The sequence below is a fragment of the Chiloscyllium plagiosum genome, unplaced genomic scaffold (genome assembly GCF_037043375.1).
Source record: "Chiloscyllium plagiosum isolate Xiang-an unplaced genomic scaffold, Cpla_swu_hap1 HiC_scaffold_26, whole genome shotgun sequence".
Classification (NCBI taxonomy): domain Eukaryota; kingdom Metazoa; phylum Chordata; class Chondrichthyes; order Orectolobiformes; family Hemiscylliidae; genus Chiloscyllium; species Chiloscyllium plagiosum.
Genome location: NW_028270164.1, coordinates 12,868,157 through 12,886,960, shown reverse-complemented (window position 1 = coordinate 12,886,960; position 18,804 = coordinate 12,868,157). Strand labels below are relative to the sequence as shown.

At 40.8% G+C, this 18,804-nt stretch overlaps 1 protein-coding gene across 2 annotated transcripts in view; it reads right to left on the bottom strand.

Moving 5' to 3' along the window:
* Positions 1-18,804, bottom strand: part of LOC122563057 (guanine nucleotide-binding protein G(t) subunit alpha-2) — a 61,418-nt gene that overhangs the window by 31,038 nt on the left and 11,576 nt on the right. For both annotated transcript variants that reach the window (XM_043716408.2, XM_087973489.1), the window contains exon 2: positions 152-194. In XM_043716408.2, coding sequence (XP_043572343.1) covers positions 152-194 — 43 coding nt within the window. The remainder of the gene's footprint in view (positions 1-151; positions 195-18,804) is intronic.

The window sequence follows — 18,804 nt, the reverse complement described above, 5'->3', positions numbered from 1 at the left end:
AAATAGAAATCAATGGTACACGCTTATGCCAGACTGGAATGCCTGTGAGTCATTTTAATATTGAAGTGCAGTTTTGCAATGAACAGGCTTGCAGAAGTGCAGTGTATCTTCTCAAACAAAAAACTGAAAAGCAGAAGTAGTTAAAACTTACTTCATTTGTTTAACAATGGTGCTTTTGCCTGATTCTCCAGCACCTGAAACATGGAAAAGCAACAGTTAATCACAAAAAGAGGAAATGTGGGTTAATGTGGGAAAGATATACAGATTACACATGGGGTGTAAGAGTTTAAGGGAACTTAAAGTGCTGTAGTTTTGACATTGGCCCTTTAGCTCTCAATCCTGAAGAATGTGACAAAATCTATTCAGTTTGCTGACTATTGGAGTCCAATGTGAATTTAGTTTATTCAGTGTTAATTGGATCTCCTCCCACAGCAAGAAACTATAAGCTTAACTTTTGTTCAAAAGGGAAAGTTGACTCAGGCTGTGTGCTGAAAGATGTGGAAAGGAGAGTCACGCTGATTCAGAAGTGGGGGGGTGGGTGTCTCTTAAGACAATTGCAAAACGTTGCAGGTGACAGAAACACCAGGAGCAATATATCATTAATGCAGTGGGAAAATACCTGAGAAGGAGATCCCTTCCAAGCCACCAGCCATCCTGACCTGGAACTATTTTTCCAATTTTACTGGGTCAAAATTCTGGAACTTGTTTCTTAACAGCATTGTGGGTGTCTCTACACTTCAAGGACTGCAGTGGTTCAAAAAGGCAGCTTTTTAAAATTTACTCACAGAACGTGGGCATTGTTGGCTGGACCAGGGAGGTTGTCAGGGAAGGGAATTCGAGGATCTGGACTCAGTTCACCCTCATGACCTTTTCAAGGGCATTTAGTGATGGGCAATAAATACAGGTCTAGTCAGCTTTGCTCACGTCTGTAAATAGACTTTAAAAAAAGGACTGGGAGGACAGATGTCAGAGGTAGTTTCTTTACTCAGAGAAGCAGGGACGTGGAATGCCCTACCTGCAACAGTAGTAGACTCGCCAACTTTAAGGGCATTTAAATGGTCATTGATAAACATATGGATGAAAATAGAATAGTGTAGGATAGATGGGCTTCAGATTGATTTCACAGTTCAGAGCAACATCGAAGGCTGAAGGGCCTGTATTGCACTATAATGTTCTATGTTCTTAATAAATGTTCCTCATTCTTTGAGGTTGATGCTAAGAGGCACTTTATTGGGGAACAGAAAGAGGATGTTTGATTCTACAGCTAGCTATTATATGTCTGAGATGACACTGAATTCCAATGACTACCACTACTCCTGCTGTTGTGTTGCAGGAGGCTGCTTGGCTGTGCAGGATGGACCGAAGTGTGGGAGCAAGGCACACGGGGAGGAAGTGGTTGATGGTATTCAGAAGCTGCATAATGTCAGGATTGGATCAATGGGGCAGTTTCTCTTCGATTACCCTTCTTTTATTGATGCCCCTTATGAATCCAAGTACAAGCTCCATGTGCCAATTTCAAAACTTTACTAACAAAATTTGGATTGTTATGGGGGCATTGCAGGTCTGATCAGAGGAGCATTTTCTGTTCACCAAAGGGAGAAGTAGCTGATATTTCGTGTAAACCTATCTGGCGCTGCATGAATAGCTGGTGTTTTTCATACATTTCAATACCCTGCATCCCTTGAATCTGTAATTTCCTCCATCCTACATTCCTCCAAGGAGCCTGCACACCTCCAGTTATAATTTAAGGATTGGCTGCCTGCTCGCTAACCTCCGGAATATTCTCCTTAAGTTTCTTCACCTCTCTACATTTCCACCACTCCTTTAACAATTATCCCAGCTTGTTTCACATTGATTTAACTGTTTGAAATGTAGGTGAAATTTGGGTAAACACAGCAGTCAATTTTCAAACTGCAGGGAAGTTTCTTTAAAGGAAACCTGATCTCCTCACCACCTATCCAAACTGAGATGGAAGACATTCTTACTCATATACAGGCCATTTCAGTAAAACAATAATCGGATATTTCCCTTTTTGGTGAAGAAAGCTGATTCATGAACCTTGGCACGCAATTGTGAGATTCCATTTCTTGTTGTTCAAGTTGTGGAACAGAACTAAAGTATAATGACAATGAAAGATTTTGTTTGTTAGTGATTAAATGCACAAGGTTTACTGTGCGTTCCTGACAGTCTGCAGTCTACTTGAAAGGGAGAAGTTTGGAGACAGATATTATTGCAGAAGCAATAGCTGGTGTACTTGGTGTTTATGATCAGTTCACACTCTTAATAGTCAGAATACCACTTTGTAATATAGTTTAGTGAACAAAAATATTACTGAGGGATAGATGTTGGGAGTAAAATATTGCTCGGGTGCCTTGGGCACATCAGTGAGACCTTCCACAAACATGAGCTCTTGTACGTGCAGTGCTGTATATATTTCCGTAGCATATAAAAACTCCAAAACTCTGATGCTTCTATAATAACATTTTAGCTGTTGTTCATCCAGCAACCCCATGCTCACACGCCAACATTGGCTTCTGTGCCAGTCCCAACCCGATTTTAAAACTTTCATCGATCTTATCAAATCCCTCCATGGCCTTGTCTCTCCCATCTCTGTAAACTCCTCCTGTGCTTCATCCTGTGTTCCTCTAATTAATGTAATAGCATTTAATTTCACTTCATTGTCCACATGGAAATTTATTTCATTCATTTAAAAAAATTATATAGCAATGAAAAAAACAATAAAATTAAGAAACCATCCTATAAAGATCTAACTTTAACTTAAATGTATTAAAAACTATTGCAATGCACTAAAATAGCCAGTCGGTAACTCCCATCATGACGGCATATCTAGACTTGAAATCCTGCAATCCTATCCCCAAATTTCTTTGCCCTTTCAGGTTGTATGTTGTTTCAATGTACCTTCTGAATCATTGGTGTGCTCAACAATAACACTTTATTATATATTAAGGAACTATATACAGCTCTACACGACCAAGTCTTTCAGTGCTGGCACAAGAGTCATTCTCCCACCAGGTCACCCAGTCATGTGCTCTCTGATATAATTATGGGAGGTGCCATTTACACAGTCCCAGATATTACCCTTATAAACGTCAAAGCACTACTCATTTATTGCCCTATTCATCCCATATTTACATACCACGATCTGCATCTGAATAACTACTTTAGAAAGTAATGGCATTGAGGAATATATGGGGTTTCTGGAAAGGTCTTGATTTTTTTATGATTATCCTGCTTCATTGGAGATGCTGCACTACATTTGCAAACTATGTTTTTTTTTATTGGATCTATGATTTAACAAAATTCCTTCAAGTTAATCAAACCTCTTTGATGTCTTCTGTTTGGCCAAAGATTTCTATTATCTTCGTGCCCAATGTCAGCGTACATGTTCTGAATGTACAATGTAACACATTCTAACTCATGTGGATTGTGTTTGGGTACCATTGTCATTTAATCTGTTCACCAAAGCATGCAGAATGAGCAAACTGGCTTCCCCTGTGCTTACATTTCTATTATTTCACAATCAATGCCTATTTAGACATGAAATTATTCTTATCACAAGAAATGGCTTGGAGATATGAGTATTATTTTTAAATGACAGGATATGCATGGAATATTGCATGCAATTCTGGTCTCCTTCCTATCGGAAGGATGTTGTGGAACTTGAAAGGGTTCAGAAACGATTTACAAGGATGTTGCCAGTGTTGGAGGATTTGAGATATAGGGAGAGGCTGAACAGGCTGGGGCTGTTTTTCCTGGACCATTGGAGGCTGAGGGGTGACCTTATATGAGGTTTATAAAATCATGAGGGACATGGATAGGATAAACAGACAAAATCTTTTCCCTGGGGTAGGGGAGTCCAGAACTAGAGAGCATAGGTTTAGGGTGAGAGGGTAAAGATGTAAAACAGACCTAAGGGGCAACTTTTTCACGCAGAGGGTGATACATGTATGGAATGAGCTGCCAAAGGAAGTGGTGGAGGCTGGTACAATTGCAATATTTAAAAGGCATCTGAATGGGTATATGAATAGGAGGGATTTGGAGGGATATGGGCCGGGTGCTGGCAAGTGGGACTGGATTAGGTTGGGATATCTGGTCAACATGTAGAGTTGGACCAAAGGGTCTGTACATCTCTATGACTCAATGACTCTATGAGCATCACTGGTTAAGTTTGCCAGCTCAATGCAGACACAATAGACCCAGTGGCCTCTTTTTATACCATAGGTGATCTATAATTCGATGATTTATTTTCTATCCTTGACTGCACTTGAAAGATAGTGATGTGTCTCCTTTGTGAAAACTGCAGGGCATCACAAATTTGTCTCGTGCTGGTTTATTATTTCAATGAAACTTTTAATCTATTGGCAATGAACTCATTTAGATAAGAGGAGTGTCATCTAAACATTCCCCTTGAAACCAACAGTAATTTCAAAGCTCTAAGTAACTGTGATCCCTATCAATCTAACTATAGCAACCTGGCTGAGACTTTGGACAGGCTAGGTGTAATCTAACACCTTTCCTTTAGAAATTAAACTGAACAGATACCGTGGATAGAGTTTTGAGATAACAAAGAGTCGAGAGCGGGCATGAAAGAGGAGTTTAAGGACTATGGCAGATCAGCCATAACCTTGAAGAATGACAGGGCAAGCTTGAGGGGCAGAGTAGCTTACTTCTCCTCCTCTTACCTTCTAAGTGGTGGATACAAATCACATGCTGGGCAAGCGAAGAGGAGAGAGACTGAAGCCCTGGTGATCCAATTGCAGATTGGCCTGTTGAGAGGTGTTTAATCACGGGACAGATTCTATTCCTAATTCTTGGTGGTCCTGGACAGGAAGTGTCTGTTTTCTTTAACAACATAACTGGGGGTGGGGGTAGAAGTGAATTTGAGAGAGAGACAAACTACAAATTATGCGAGAGTGCAAAATCCCCCTTCTTTAGGCTGCTGTGGATTCCTGCTGTAAGTGCTGATTAAATGTTTACTTCAGTTCTGAGCTTCCAGGTTAATCCCTTCATTCTGAGCAGTAATCCATTGAGTGGATAAAATGCTAATCTAGCAAAGTCATGATGCCAACACCAGCTCTCCCGGTATAGCTCTTGTCATTTCCAAATAACCTGAGACATCGTTTACTGCCTCTGGGAAAATCGTCTTCAGTTGAGATCAACTATCATAAAATGGCACAATTACACATTACTAATTGGGATGACTTGTCAGGCCACTTGAAGTGAGCTAGTTACACGTGTTAGTATTACTGAGATCTCACTTGCTTCTCAGGATACTCAAACAACAGGAATGTTTTGTCAGTTGTTACATAAGAAGCAAATAACTCCTAAATAATGTACATTAATTTCGATGACACAGTCAGTTGTTGCTTTTATCCTTTGTTGCTGTATCAAGCCTAAATAACAACAATTTATCATTGCTTGACGAGGACCTCTAATGTAATAAAACATCTTTCACAGAAACACAAGCAAAATATGCACTGAGCCACATGAGAAGATGCTAGGTCAGAAGACTAAACACTTAATTAACGAAGTAGGTTTTAAGGAGTGCCTAAAGGGAGAAAACATGGTAGAAAGACTGAGAGGTGTAGATCAGGTATTCCAGAATGTGGAGACCTGGGCCACTGAATATACAGCTGGCAATAAAGGAGTGATTAAAACTGGAGTTACACAAGAGGCCAGATTGAGAGGAGTACAGAGATCTCTGAGGGTTGTGGGATTGGAGGAGAAAAGAGAGGTGAGAGGTGAGGTTTGTGGTGGTGGGGGAGGTGCGGGTTATTAGTGGTGTTTGGGAGAGAGTAGGGGAAAGTGAGGACCGCAGATGCTGGAGATCAGAGTCGAGAAGTGTGGTGCTGGAAAAGCGCAGCAGGTCAGGCAGCATCTGACGTGCACGAGAATTTATGTTTCGGGCATAAGCCTTTCATGAGAAATGACAAATGAAGGGCTTTTGCCCGAAACATTGATTCTTCTGCTCCGCAGATGCTGCCTGACCTGCTGGGCTTTTCTAGCACCACACTCTTGAGAGTGTAGAGGAAGGGCATGGAGGGATTTAAAAATAAGGATAACAATTTTAAAATCAGAATATTGCTTGACCTGGTGCCAATGTAAGTCAGTGAGAGGCGATGATGGATCTGATGCATATTCATATGAGAAACTGAGTTTTGTCTGACATCAACTTTATGTAAGGTAGAATGGTGGAGACCAGTCAGGAGTGGGTTGCTAGGAGCTTTGTCTCGATGTAACAAGGACCTGCATGAGAGTGTCAGTGACGGGTGAACTAAGACAAGATCTTTTTTTAAGAAGTTTTTTTTCTTCCTTCAGGGCATGTATTGCTGTTGTACCTGTTATCTGTTGCAAATATAAATGCTGTTTTTTTTCAAAAACACTGGGAATATCAAATCCAAAATCCATCTCCTTTGTTTACAGAAACAGAAATTACTGGACAAACACAGCAGGTATGGCTGCATCTGGGGAGAGAAAGCAGAGTTATCATTTCAGGTCCAGTGACCCTTCCTCAGAACTGATGGTAGCGAGGAAAAAGTTGGTATTTATGCAGCAGAGGGGGTGGGAGGAGGGGAGAGGTGTAAACCATAGGAGGAGGTAGAACTCAAAGAAAGAGAAAAACAATTGGATAGACAAAGGAGTGAGTAAACGTCAGCCTGGGAGAATGAATAGCTGCTAATGGGAACTATTAGTAGCTGACAATGGGTGTGTTTGGTAGCAGCCCATGTGATGATAAGGTCTGCGGTAAAGACATGGGAGAAAGTGCTCAGGCCCTAAAATTATTGAACTCGATATTGAGTCTAAAACACTGCAGATTTCCGAGTGGAAAATGAAGTGCTGTTCTTCCAGCTTACACTGTGCTTCACTGGAGCACTACAGCAAGCCAGAGACACAGATGTTGGCCAGGGAACCGGGTGGCATGTTAAAGTGGCAGGCAACTGAAAGCTCAGGATCATTCTTCTGGACAGAACGTAGGTGTTCTGCAACATCTCCTTTGTTTAGTTCTACTAAAACACCTTTTACCAAACAGAATCTCGAACAGTCATATCAGTGTAGACTCTGTGAAAATGTATTTAACATTTATTGTTCATTCCAAAAACTTTAATTCCCAACTTCACAATACCTTCACATAACAATAATGAATTTATGATGGGATAATCAAAATTACTGCTGCATGACCTCTTTTACCACAACTGTTCTCATAGAATCCTACAGTGTGGAGCAGGCCGTACATCCCATCAGGTCCAGACCAATCCTCCAAAGAACATCCCACCCAGACCCATCCCCATTCCCCTTAATCTGTCCCTGTGACCCTGCATTTCCTATGGCTAATCGACCTAACCTGCATACCCTAAGGCACTTTGGGCAATTTAGCATGGCCAATTCATCTAATCTGCACATCTTCAAACTGTGGGAGAATTCCCACACAGACATGGGGAGAACATACAAAGTCCACACAGACAGTCACCAAGGCTGGAATTGAACTCGGGTTCCTGGCGTTGTGAGCCACTGTGCCACCCGTAAGGTAGAGTTCCATTTTAATTAGAACATAGAACATAGAAGAATACAGCGCAGTACAGGCCCTTTGGCCCTCGATGTTGCGCCGATCCAAGCCCACCTAACCTATACTAACCCACTATCCTCCATATACCTATCCAATGCCCGCTTAAATGCCCATAAAGAGGGAGAGTCCACCACTGCTACTGGCAGGGCATTCCATGAACTTACGACTCGCTGAGTGAAGAACCTACCCCTAACTTCAGTCCTATATCTACCCCCCCCTTAATTTAAAGCTATGCCCCCTTGTAATACCCGACTCCATACGCGGGAAAAGGTTCACACTGTCAACCCTATCTAACCCCCTAATCATCTTGTACACCTCAATCAAGTCACCCCTAAACCTTCTTTTCTCTAATGAAAACAGCCCCAAGTGTCTCAATCTTTCCTCATACGATCTTCCTTCCATACCAGGCAACATCCTGGTAAACCTCCTCTGCACCCGTTCCAGTGCCTCCACATCCTTCCTATAGTATGGCGACCAAAACTGCACACAATATTCCAGATGCGGCCGCACCAGAGTCTTATACAACTGCATCATGACCTCAGGACTCCGGAACCAAATTCCTCTACCAATAAAAGCCAGTACGCCATATGCCTTCCTCACTGCACTATTTACCTGGGTGGCAACTTTCAGAGATCTGTGTACATGGACACCAAGATCCCTCTGCTCATCCACACTACCAAGTATCCGACCATTAGCCCAGTACCCCATCTTTTTGTTATTCTTCCCAAAGTGAATCACCTCACACTTAGCTACATTGAATTCCATTTGCCACCTTTCTGCCCAGCTCTGCAGCTTCTCTATATCCTGCTGTAACCTGCCACATCCTTCCTCACTGTCAACAACTCCTCCGAGTTGAAGGAAATTATATGGCCAAGAGTATCAATAGGTTAAGGTGGAGTTATCATTGCTGTGGTTCTGTTCGCCGAGCTGGAAGTTTTTGTTGCAAACGTTTCGTCCCCTGTCTAGGTGACATCCTCAATGCTTGGGAGCCTCCTGTGAAGCGCTTCTGTAGTGTTTCCTCCGGCATTTATAGTGGCCTGTCCCTGCCGCTTCCGGTTGTCAGTTTCAGCTGTCCGCTGTAGTGGCCGGTATATTGGGTCCAGGTCGATATGTTTGTTGATGGAGTTTGTGGATGAGTGCCATGCTTCTAGGAATTCCCTGGCTGTTCTTTGTTTGGCTTGCCCTATAATGGTAGTATTGTCCCAGTCAAATTCATGTTGCTTGTCGTCTGCGTGTGTGGCTACTAGGGATAGCTGGTCGTGTCATTTCGTGGCTAGTTGATGTTCGTGGATGCGGTTATAGGGCAAGCCAAACAAAGAACAGCCAGGGAATTCCTAGAAGCCTGGAACTCATCCACAAACTCCATCAACAAACACATCGACCTGGACCCAATATACCGGCCACTACAGCGGACAGCTGAAACTGACAACCGGAAGCGGCAGGGACAGGCCACTATAAATGCCGGAGGAAACACCACAGAAGCACTTCACAGGAGGCTCCCAAGCACTGAGGATGTCACCTAGACAGGGGACGAAACGTTTGCAACAAAAACTTCCAGCTCGGCGAACAGAACCACAACAATGAGCACCCGAGCTACAAATCTTCTCACAAACAGTGGAGTTATCATTGCTAGAAGTGGAAACCTTTAGTTAAATAAGTCTAATAAATGCATTTAAATAAATTGTGTTTTTCAAGGTTATTGTTAGCCCCTTTGGAGATTATGGGTGTGATCCAGGAGTTAAACTAATTATATTAATTATCAGATAACAAATGGAGTTGAGTTCCTATAGTTGTCTTTTGACTGGTTTTGGTCTTTATGGTTTTTGTGAAACAATGGGACTGGAAGACAATCAGTTGGTGAGACTGATGGTAAGGCTTGCTGGACTGCTGATGTCCTAAAGTTGGCAAGGATGGTTCAGGAGGAAATCTCTGTCAGAGCCCTGGTAGCTCCCAGGTACTAGTGAGCAACTCTACATCCATTGCCCAGGTGGTTGTAACATCAGGCAAAGGACAAAAACTCATGATGCCGATGATATGGACCATCCTGCATAGATAGCTAAACACTACTGCAATGTGCTGCCGAACTCATCCTGACAGTGGAAGCATTATTTGAGAAAACCAATGTCTGCCTGACAAGGTTTATTTGATGGTGGAATGTCTGCCGTTACAGACCTGGAGTTGTATCAAGTTCTGAAGAAATATTATAAGCCTTAAAGAGATAGCCATCATCACCAAATTATTGGAACAAAGCTTGCAGAAAGGATGATGGATGAGCAAACTGATCATGGGACCATGGTCAAAGAAGTGATGCAAACAGGGAAGATTAAACTGGAATGTGGGAGCAATAAGGGACAGTACAGTCAGTGGGGTAGGCACAGCTCTCTGCAGATAAGAAGGAGAACCCAGAAGACTTTGTTGCTTGCCCAGTGCCCAGAGCTATCTCCTCAGGGCCAGAGAGGAGCATGCAGTTGCAGGGACTAAATGCAAATATTATAGTCCACATAGAGTATAATGATGTAGGTAGGTTGAGAAAAAAAGATTGTGCACTGGGAGTATGAGCAATGAAGAGCTAAATTGAGGGCCTGTGAGAAAGTAATCACATGTGGTTTAATCTACATATAAATTGAATGAATCAGGTTAACAAAGGTAGCCTAGAAAATGAGATTATATATTGCTTCCAGGGCAGTTCCCTAGAACAGCACATTATAGAGTTAACCAGATTGTATTTTCTAATAAACTTGTTCAGAGATAGAGCAGCTGGGATTTGAATCCAGGCCCCCTGGCCCTGACGTAGAGACACTACCACTGCATTACGTGACTGCTCAGACAGCACACTATTCTAGTTCCAAAAATAATCAATCATGCAGGACTAACTAATGATCGCCTAGTAAGGGTTCCCAAGGTGTGATCATAACATAATTGAAATTTTCATCCAGTGTTAGGCAAAGATGGATGGGGGCTTGACTAATGTTTTAAACTTAAATAAAGGCAATTAAAAAATATGAGGATGGAGCTGGCCAAAATGAACTGAAAAATAGATTATTTAATGGATCAGTAGAAATGCATTTGCAGACATTTCAGCATAAAATCATTGCAAAAGGGGGGAGAAGATAGAATATAAGAGTAAGCTAGATAGTAATATAAAAGAAGATTGCAAGAATCTTTTAGATATCTAAAAGGTAAGAGAGAAGCAAGAGTGGGCATAGGACCGCTGGAAAATGAGGTTGGAGAAGTAGAAATAGAGAGCAAAGAAATGGCAGAGGAATTGAACAGATACTTTGTATCTGTGTTCACAGTGGAAGACACCAGCAGCATGCCAGAACTTCAAGCAAGTCAGGGTCAAAGGTGAATGTAGTGGCCATCACTTAGGTGAAGGTGCTGGGGAAGGTGAAACGTCTAAATGTGGGTAAATCACTCAGACTTCACCCCAGGGTTCTTTAGGATAGAGCTGAGGAGATTGTGGAGGCATTGACAGTGATCATTCAGGAATCACTGGAGTCAGGGAGGGAGCCAGAAGACTGGAAACTGGCTCATGTAACACCTGTGCTTAAGAAGAAAGGATGGTTTAAAACAGGGAATTATAAGCCAGCTAATCTGGTAAGATTTTAGAGTCCGTTATTAAAGATGAGATTGTGGACCACTTGGAAGTGCATGGTAAAATCGGGCTGAATCAGCATGGCTTTGTCAAGGGGAGATCATGGCTGACAAATCTGTTAGAGATCTTTGAGGAGGTAACGAGTAAGTTCAACAAAGGAGAGCCAGTGGATGTAATCTATTTGGATTTCTAGAAGGCCTTTGACAAGGTGCTGTACATGAGGCTGCTAAATATGATAAGAGCCTATGGTGTTAAGAGCAAGATACTGGCATGGATAGAGGAGTGACAGACTGGTAGATGGCAGAGTGTAGAGACAGAGATGGCAGTCAGTGACTAGTGGAGTTTTGCAGGTGTCCATGTTGGGACTACAAGTATTCACGTTATACATTGATGATGTGGACTAAGGAAATGGAGGCTTTGTTGCTAAGTTCGCAGATGACACAAAGATAGGTGGAGGGGTATGTAGTGTTGTGGAAGTGAGGAGGCTGCAGAAGTTCTTGGTCAGGATAGGGATATGGGCAAAGTACTTTGGATTATCGATGTTTCAGTGTGAAATTTATTTGAAAATATGTCCGTGAAGGGTTTGGGACATTTTACTGTTTTAAAGATGTTTTATAAGTCTGGGATGGTGTCTTGTGGCAAGGTGGAGAGCTTCCCTGCCTCTGAAACAGAGGCACTGGGTTCAAGTCCCACCCCAGAAATTGATGGCCATGGAAGGTACACTCATAACATGACCAAACAGAGTCAATATTAATTTGTAAGTCCTTCCAACATATACCAATGAAAGACAATAAGAGTGGGAGAGATCTTGATCAGCCATGTTATAGTTCCAGATTACAATGTACTAGTGTGTAAGTGGCCACAGTAAATGGGACTCTTTAGGGAATTAGTCAGCTAGATGGCAGGCACAGATCAAATTGGCATCAACAACATGGAATTCCATTTTTTTTCAGTTGGAGTCATTTGGGACCTGCCTCTGTTCACCACCCATAGTGGAGTTTACAGCTCAATGGGTTGAGATGCCTTCAGCACAGAACTAAAGAAGAAGAATATAATTCTGTTAGTACAATGGACCTGCAATTGCTCCATTGCTGTTACATACGTCCGATAATCGACTGTGTAAAACTGCACACCAAACTTCAAATGTCACCTTGTGATGGCCTTGAATGCTAAAATAACTCTACGGAGTCTATTATCCTGTCACCAAGTCACCCCTTATTTACACGTGGAGTGTCCTTGACACTGATCTAACTCCCTCAGAATCTACTCTCAGAGTGAACAGGGTGTTGGGATATTCTTATTCTTAACCATCAGCCAGGGCTCCCTCACTAAACCAGGTTAACAGCCCCAATCAGGGAACTCATATTCTATGAGGTCTCTCCAGGTGACCTCAACATGTCTGGGTCTCCTTCACTGCCTAAACTAGGCCACCAGCAAACTAGAAGAGGAACCTTCTGCCTCGGGAGCCCACAACAACACGGCCTCAACATTGAACTCTCCAGTTTCCAAATCTCCTCTTCTCGCCTCCCCCTCCATCCCAGATCCAACTCTCTGACTCGACTCTGCCCTCTTGACCTGACCTACCTGTCCATCTTCCTTCCCACCTATCTGCTCCACACTTTCCACTGACCAATCACAATCACCTCTGCCCATGTATCGCCATCCCAACTACCTTTACCCCAACCCCACCCATCTATTTCTCAGCCCCTTTCCCCCTCCCCAGACCTGTTGAAGGGTTAAACCTGAAGCGTTGACTCTCTTGCTCCGCAGATGCTACCTGGCCCGCTGTGCTTTTTCCAGCATCACAATTCATTGACACTGACCTCGGTATAATCACTGAACATGCATCAATATTACTTCTTCGCCTTTGTATTCCAGAAAAGTGACAAAATATATTAATCGTTCTTTAAGATAATTGATGAAAGACGCAGAGAGGAGAATGTTTTCTTTTACAGAGACAGATACAAAGATAATGGAAGTATATTCAATACTTTTCTTCCAAGGAATATTTAAGAACATTAGACCAAGGAGCAGAAATAGACAATTCAGTCCCTTAAGCCTGTTCCACATATATATTTGAAAATGAAAAACATATAGTGATGTAGAATAGGATTGGGGTGTGAGTCCAAATATTTTGCTCTTTTCATACATTTGATGGGCTGAATGATCTTATTTCAACCAAATTATTAATTTTGAGTGTAAATAGGTGTAATAGCAGGCTTATAGAAGGCTTGTTGTAACTTGCAATTCTGAGAAATCCCTTATCCATTAATCCTCCATCGTGAACCTTCTGTCAATCTTCCATGTCATGACATCTACAATAAGACTCCGACACAACATCTTATCAGATGCTTCTTGGAAATCCAGATATAAGTAGTGGATATCTTTTATCTAATGTCATGATAGAATTATCTAAAGTGATAATCCAACTTTGTTCAAAAATATCCTCGCTTTCTGAAATCTGTGTTGACAGGTTCTGATTAATCACCTGGGAAACAAAATTATGCAGACTGAAACAAAACACATTCCAAAAACTTTTCACAGCTCAATCGGTCAGCATAGAACTGACAGATGAACATTCAAGATACAGGCCGTACCTACATTCAGGAATTTGGGAGTTGAACCCAGACTTCCTGGCCCCAAGGTAGTACCACTGCGTCACAAGATACAAGCATGTACTCATGAGTGATATGATGTGATTGACAATCTCGGCTATGTAATATGTTGGTGTGTTAAGGGATTAGAGGTAAAGAGAGTATAATTAGCAAAGTAAATTGAAAGTTTATTTCTGATGTTTGTTCCCCAGCAACATTTCATCGAAACAGAACAGATAAACCAACTGTCCATCAACTCCTCCCAACAGTTCCAGGCCAACATCACAAATCTCTTCAGATTTGTTTCCAATTACTTTGCTATTCAAGCCTCCTTTGCTTTTTGTAATGTCATAATTTTCTAATCATTTGTTCAATTACATTGACATTGATACATTATTACTATATATTTGTATTCATCCTTGAATTTGTGTGTGTATCCAGATATATTGATATCATCATTGATAATGATATTAATAACTGTATAATTAGTAACTCATTATTGATATGCCTGACCATCTTATGTTTCAGCCTTGATTTTGCCGCACTCAAAATGTTAACTAGCCTGAGTCTAAAAATTCCTGTTGTTTTCTGTTTTTGATCAATTCCTGTCGATCCAACTGTTTTGACTTTTTCCCCCTGTATTATCGATAATAGTATGCTACCAACAATTGAAACACTGGCCTGTAATTTACTGACATGCCACTGTCTATTATTTCGCAAGAGGAAAGGGTGTTCTGGAGGATGAAACTGTACATTAAACCATTTAAAATTTTCTTAAATACTATTTCCCAGGGTCAAGTAACCATTATCCCTGTACACTTCTCATCTCTGTCTGTTTCTAATCAATGTGCTCAAAATACTTAAATGTTAGTTTTGGCCTTTAAATTTTTCTTTTTTTTTATGATGTATTCTACTTAAAGTAAAATGAATTCCATTTTTAAAGGATATTGCTATTCAAATATTTAAAATAACTATTCCATTGAACAACAAGATAGCTTCAATTATTGTTTTACCAATATTTAATCGAGGCATTAAAAAAGGTATTGGATGGTTATTTGGATTAAATAATGTGTAAAGGTATGGGGGGAAAAGAGCAGAAGCTTAGCAATAGGGTTGTGGATAGGGCTTAAATATATATATATATATATATATATATATATATATATAGTGGGATATTGTGTTTAGATGCAAGGAAAATTATAAAATCAAAGGTAAAGGTGAAGGTTAATAATGAGGTTGATTGTTACCAAAAAAAAACAAGAAAGGGACAGAATATATGAATGTCATATTGTGCCAAGGAACCAATAATAAAACAAATATCAAAGCTTTTTTACTTTAATGCATGAAGCTTTCAGAGTAAGATAGATAAAGTGATGGTGCAAATTGAAGTAAATTAAGGTGCAATCCTTGTGCTGTAGGTAGACCCACAATTCTGTTAGATAGAGCATTCCAGGATTTTGACCTAGTGGCTGTGACTTCCAAGTCAGGATGGTGAATGGCTTGGAAGGGATCTTGCAGTTGCTGGTATTCCCATGTATCTACTTGGCCTTACATTGCTTGATTGAAATGATTATAGTTTTGGAAGTTGCTGTCTAAGGATCTTTGGTGAATGTATGTAGTAAATGTACATTGTATATGGTACATACTGCTGTCATTGAGTGTGGGTGCTGAAATGAGTGGATGTTTGTGGATGCGGTGCTGAAAGAAGCATGGTGCCAATCGAGCAAGCTGTTTTGTCCTGGATGGTGTCAAGCTTCTCGAGAGCTGTTGGAGCTGCACTGTCCCTGGCAAGTTGGAAGTATTCTATCACACTCCTGACTTGTGTCTTGTTAATGGTGAGCAGCCTTTGGGTAGTTAAGAGGTGAGTTAGTTGCCACAGATTCCTAGCCTCTGACCTGCTGTTGTAGTCACAGAACTTACATAAAGTCATATAGCACAGAAGAGACACTTTGGCCTATTGAATCTGCACCGATCTACCTGCACTTATCTCACTTTCCAGCACTTGAGACATTAGCTTGAATGCTGTGACATTTCAAGTACTCATCACATATCTTTCAAAGGTTGTGAGGATTCCCATCCCTACTAACCTCCAAGGCAGTGTATTCCAGATTGTCACTACCCTCTGGATGAAAAGATTTTCCCTCAAATCCTATTGCCAATCAATTTCAGTTTCTGGTCAATGGTATTCCCAGGATGTTCATAGTGGTGGTGGTGGAGGTGTTGGGAGGAGGCGAGGGGAGTGGATTCAATCATTCAATGATGGTAATTCCATTCAATTTCAAGGGGCAATAGTTAGATCCTTTCTTGTTGGAGATGGTCATTACCTAGCATTTTTGTGTTTTGACCGCTACTTGCCATTTGTCAGCCCAAGCCTGAATATTGTCCAGACCTTGTTGCATTTGAACATGGACTACTTCAGCATCTGAGAAGGTCACAAAGTAGTTCTGAATATTGGGCAGTTATCGATGAAAATCCCCACTTCTGACCTTATGATGGAAAGAAGGTCATTGATGAAGCAGCTGGTGATATTTGGGCTGAGAATATGATCCTGAGGATATCCTGCAAAATGACCTGGATTTGAGATGATTGACTTCCAACAACCACAAATATCTTCCTTTGTGCCAGGTATGTTTCCAACCAGCAGGGAAGCTCCCCTAATTGCAATTGACTCTACACTTGCTTGGGGTCCTTGATACTACATTTGGTCAAATGAAGCCTAATGTCGAGTATGGACACTCTCAACACACCTCTAGAATTCAGCTTTTTTGTCCATGTTTGAACTAAGGTCATAATGAGGTCAGGAGCTGAATGGCTCGAGTAGAGCCTCAACGAAGTATCAATGAGGAGGTTATTGCTAAGCAAGTGCTGCTTGACCTTCCAACACTTTACTGATGATCAAGAGTAGACAGATGGGGCAGTAATTGGCCAGAGTGGATTGGTCCTGCATTTTGTGTACAGTATAGTGTCATGGCAGGCATAATCTACTTCAATGTATTTACAACATAATTAATGCAAAGTAACCAAAAATAGTGACCATTTTGAATACTATACACTCCTTATCATTTGTTTTCTCCTTATAATTCTAATTTGTTTGGTTCTTTCTATTCCATTATTCCAAAAATAAGGTTATTTTGCATCGGCCCATAATTATTCACTGTACTTTGAGTCTGTTATTCTTTTTCGTTTTCAGTTGTTTGATAATACAGAAGTTGAATTTTGCTGAAAAGAAAGAGATATAACTGAAGTGTGTCCCTATGCCTTTATCAGCACAATGCAGAAAAGCTAAATTTCAAATAATCATAATATCTAGTACAATAATGTCCCTCTTTTATTTATATTTTAGCACACTCCTCAAAGTCCATTCGTAACTCCACACAGTTTCTGAATGACCAGTAAACATTTTAGTGTGTTAAAATATAAATAAAAGAGGGACATTATTGCACAAACTGTTGTGATTATTTGAAAGTTAGCTTTCCTGCATTTGTGCTGATGAAGGCACAGGGGCAAGCTTCAGTTATATATATCCCTCTTTTTTACGAAAAAAAGGTAACTCTTCCTTTGAATCTTTATTCAACACATGCCCCTACTTCCTTCTCAAGCATGGAAAGAATTACAACTTTAACTAATTAGTAGCACTGTAGGTGTACATACACCCACATGAACTGCAACATTTCAAAAAGATGGCTCTCACCACTTTGAATACACAGTTTTCATTTCCATGCATATCTATGTATATTATTCAACCTTTTACGCCTGCAGCACTTAATTGACTAAGAATGAGGCAAAAATAGCACAGTGACACAATAACTTCTTGTGGAAGTACTTGAACTGAACCAGATCCACTTAGTTCCTCCTTGAATCTCCTCCTATGCCACTTCAGGCTGTTTCCTGTCACACTTGTGAAAAGGCTTCATGAAATTACTGTTTTAGTGTCAGGTACTGGGACTTAATTCATTATGATAGGGTTACGGTTAGGGCTTGCCCATGTGGCTAGATGTAATCCACTTAATCCTGTATTCGATCTACAATCCAAGAATTGAATAGAAACATCAAAGGCAACATAAATAAACATTCATCAGTCATAATTTCACTCATATAGGCATAGCAGCCTGAATTAGAATAAATATACATAATATTTTGAAGACAGTTTATATTATAGACCTTTAGAGAAATAAATATCCATTTCCATATACCTTATAAGATCATATGATCATAAGAAAGAAGACAATGAGGAGTCCATCTGGCCCCTCAACTCTGCTGCACCATTTAAATGAATAAGGGCTAATCTGACATTCCTTCGGTCCACTTTCCTGCATTTTCCCCATTGATTCCCTTACTGGTCAAGAATCAAGAATTATAGAGACAGAAAAATCTCATTCAAATTGTAGTATCAAATTTCTGTATTTTTGTGCCCTTCTAGGTGTAAGGCAAATACTAAAGGTCACTAGTGTATTACTCATATGATTACACTACACCCATTCATTGATGCCTTAACCAGAACACAACCATATGCTTTCTGACGGGCCAAGAGTAGTATAATGATAAATCTTTAAAGGTATATTCTAAAAGCTACAATATAAATGATTACAGGTTAGGATGGCTTCTGTGAGTCAGCAGACATCTTTTATGCTTAAAAATACTATCACATCTCTAAGGAGAACAGGAAGGACTTTATTTCTGATGTAATTCTCTGTAGCTCAGACCAATATGCCAGTTTGCCTTTTAAACACAAAAGCTAGGATGTTGCTGGGGTTGGAGGATTTGAGCTATAAGGAGAGGCTGAATAGGCTGGGGCTGTTTTCCTTGGAGTGTCGGAGTCTGAGGGGTGACCTTATAGAGGCATGGATAGGATAAATAGACAAGGTTGTTTCCCTGGGGTGGGGGAGTCCAGAACTAGAGGGCATAGGTTTAGGGTGAGAGGGGAAAGATATAAAAGGGATGTAAGGGGCAACTTTAAGAATGTTAAGAGTTTCTGAGTCCATTCAGTATTCTAACAACAGTAGGGTAGAAACTGTTTCGAAACCGGCTGG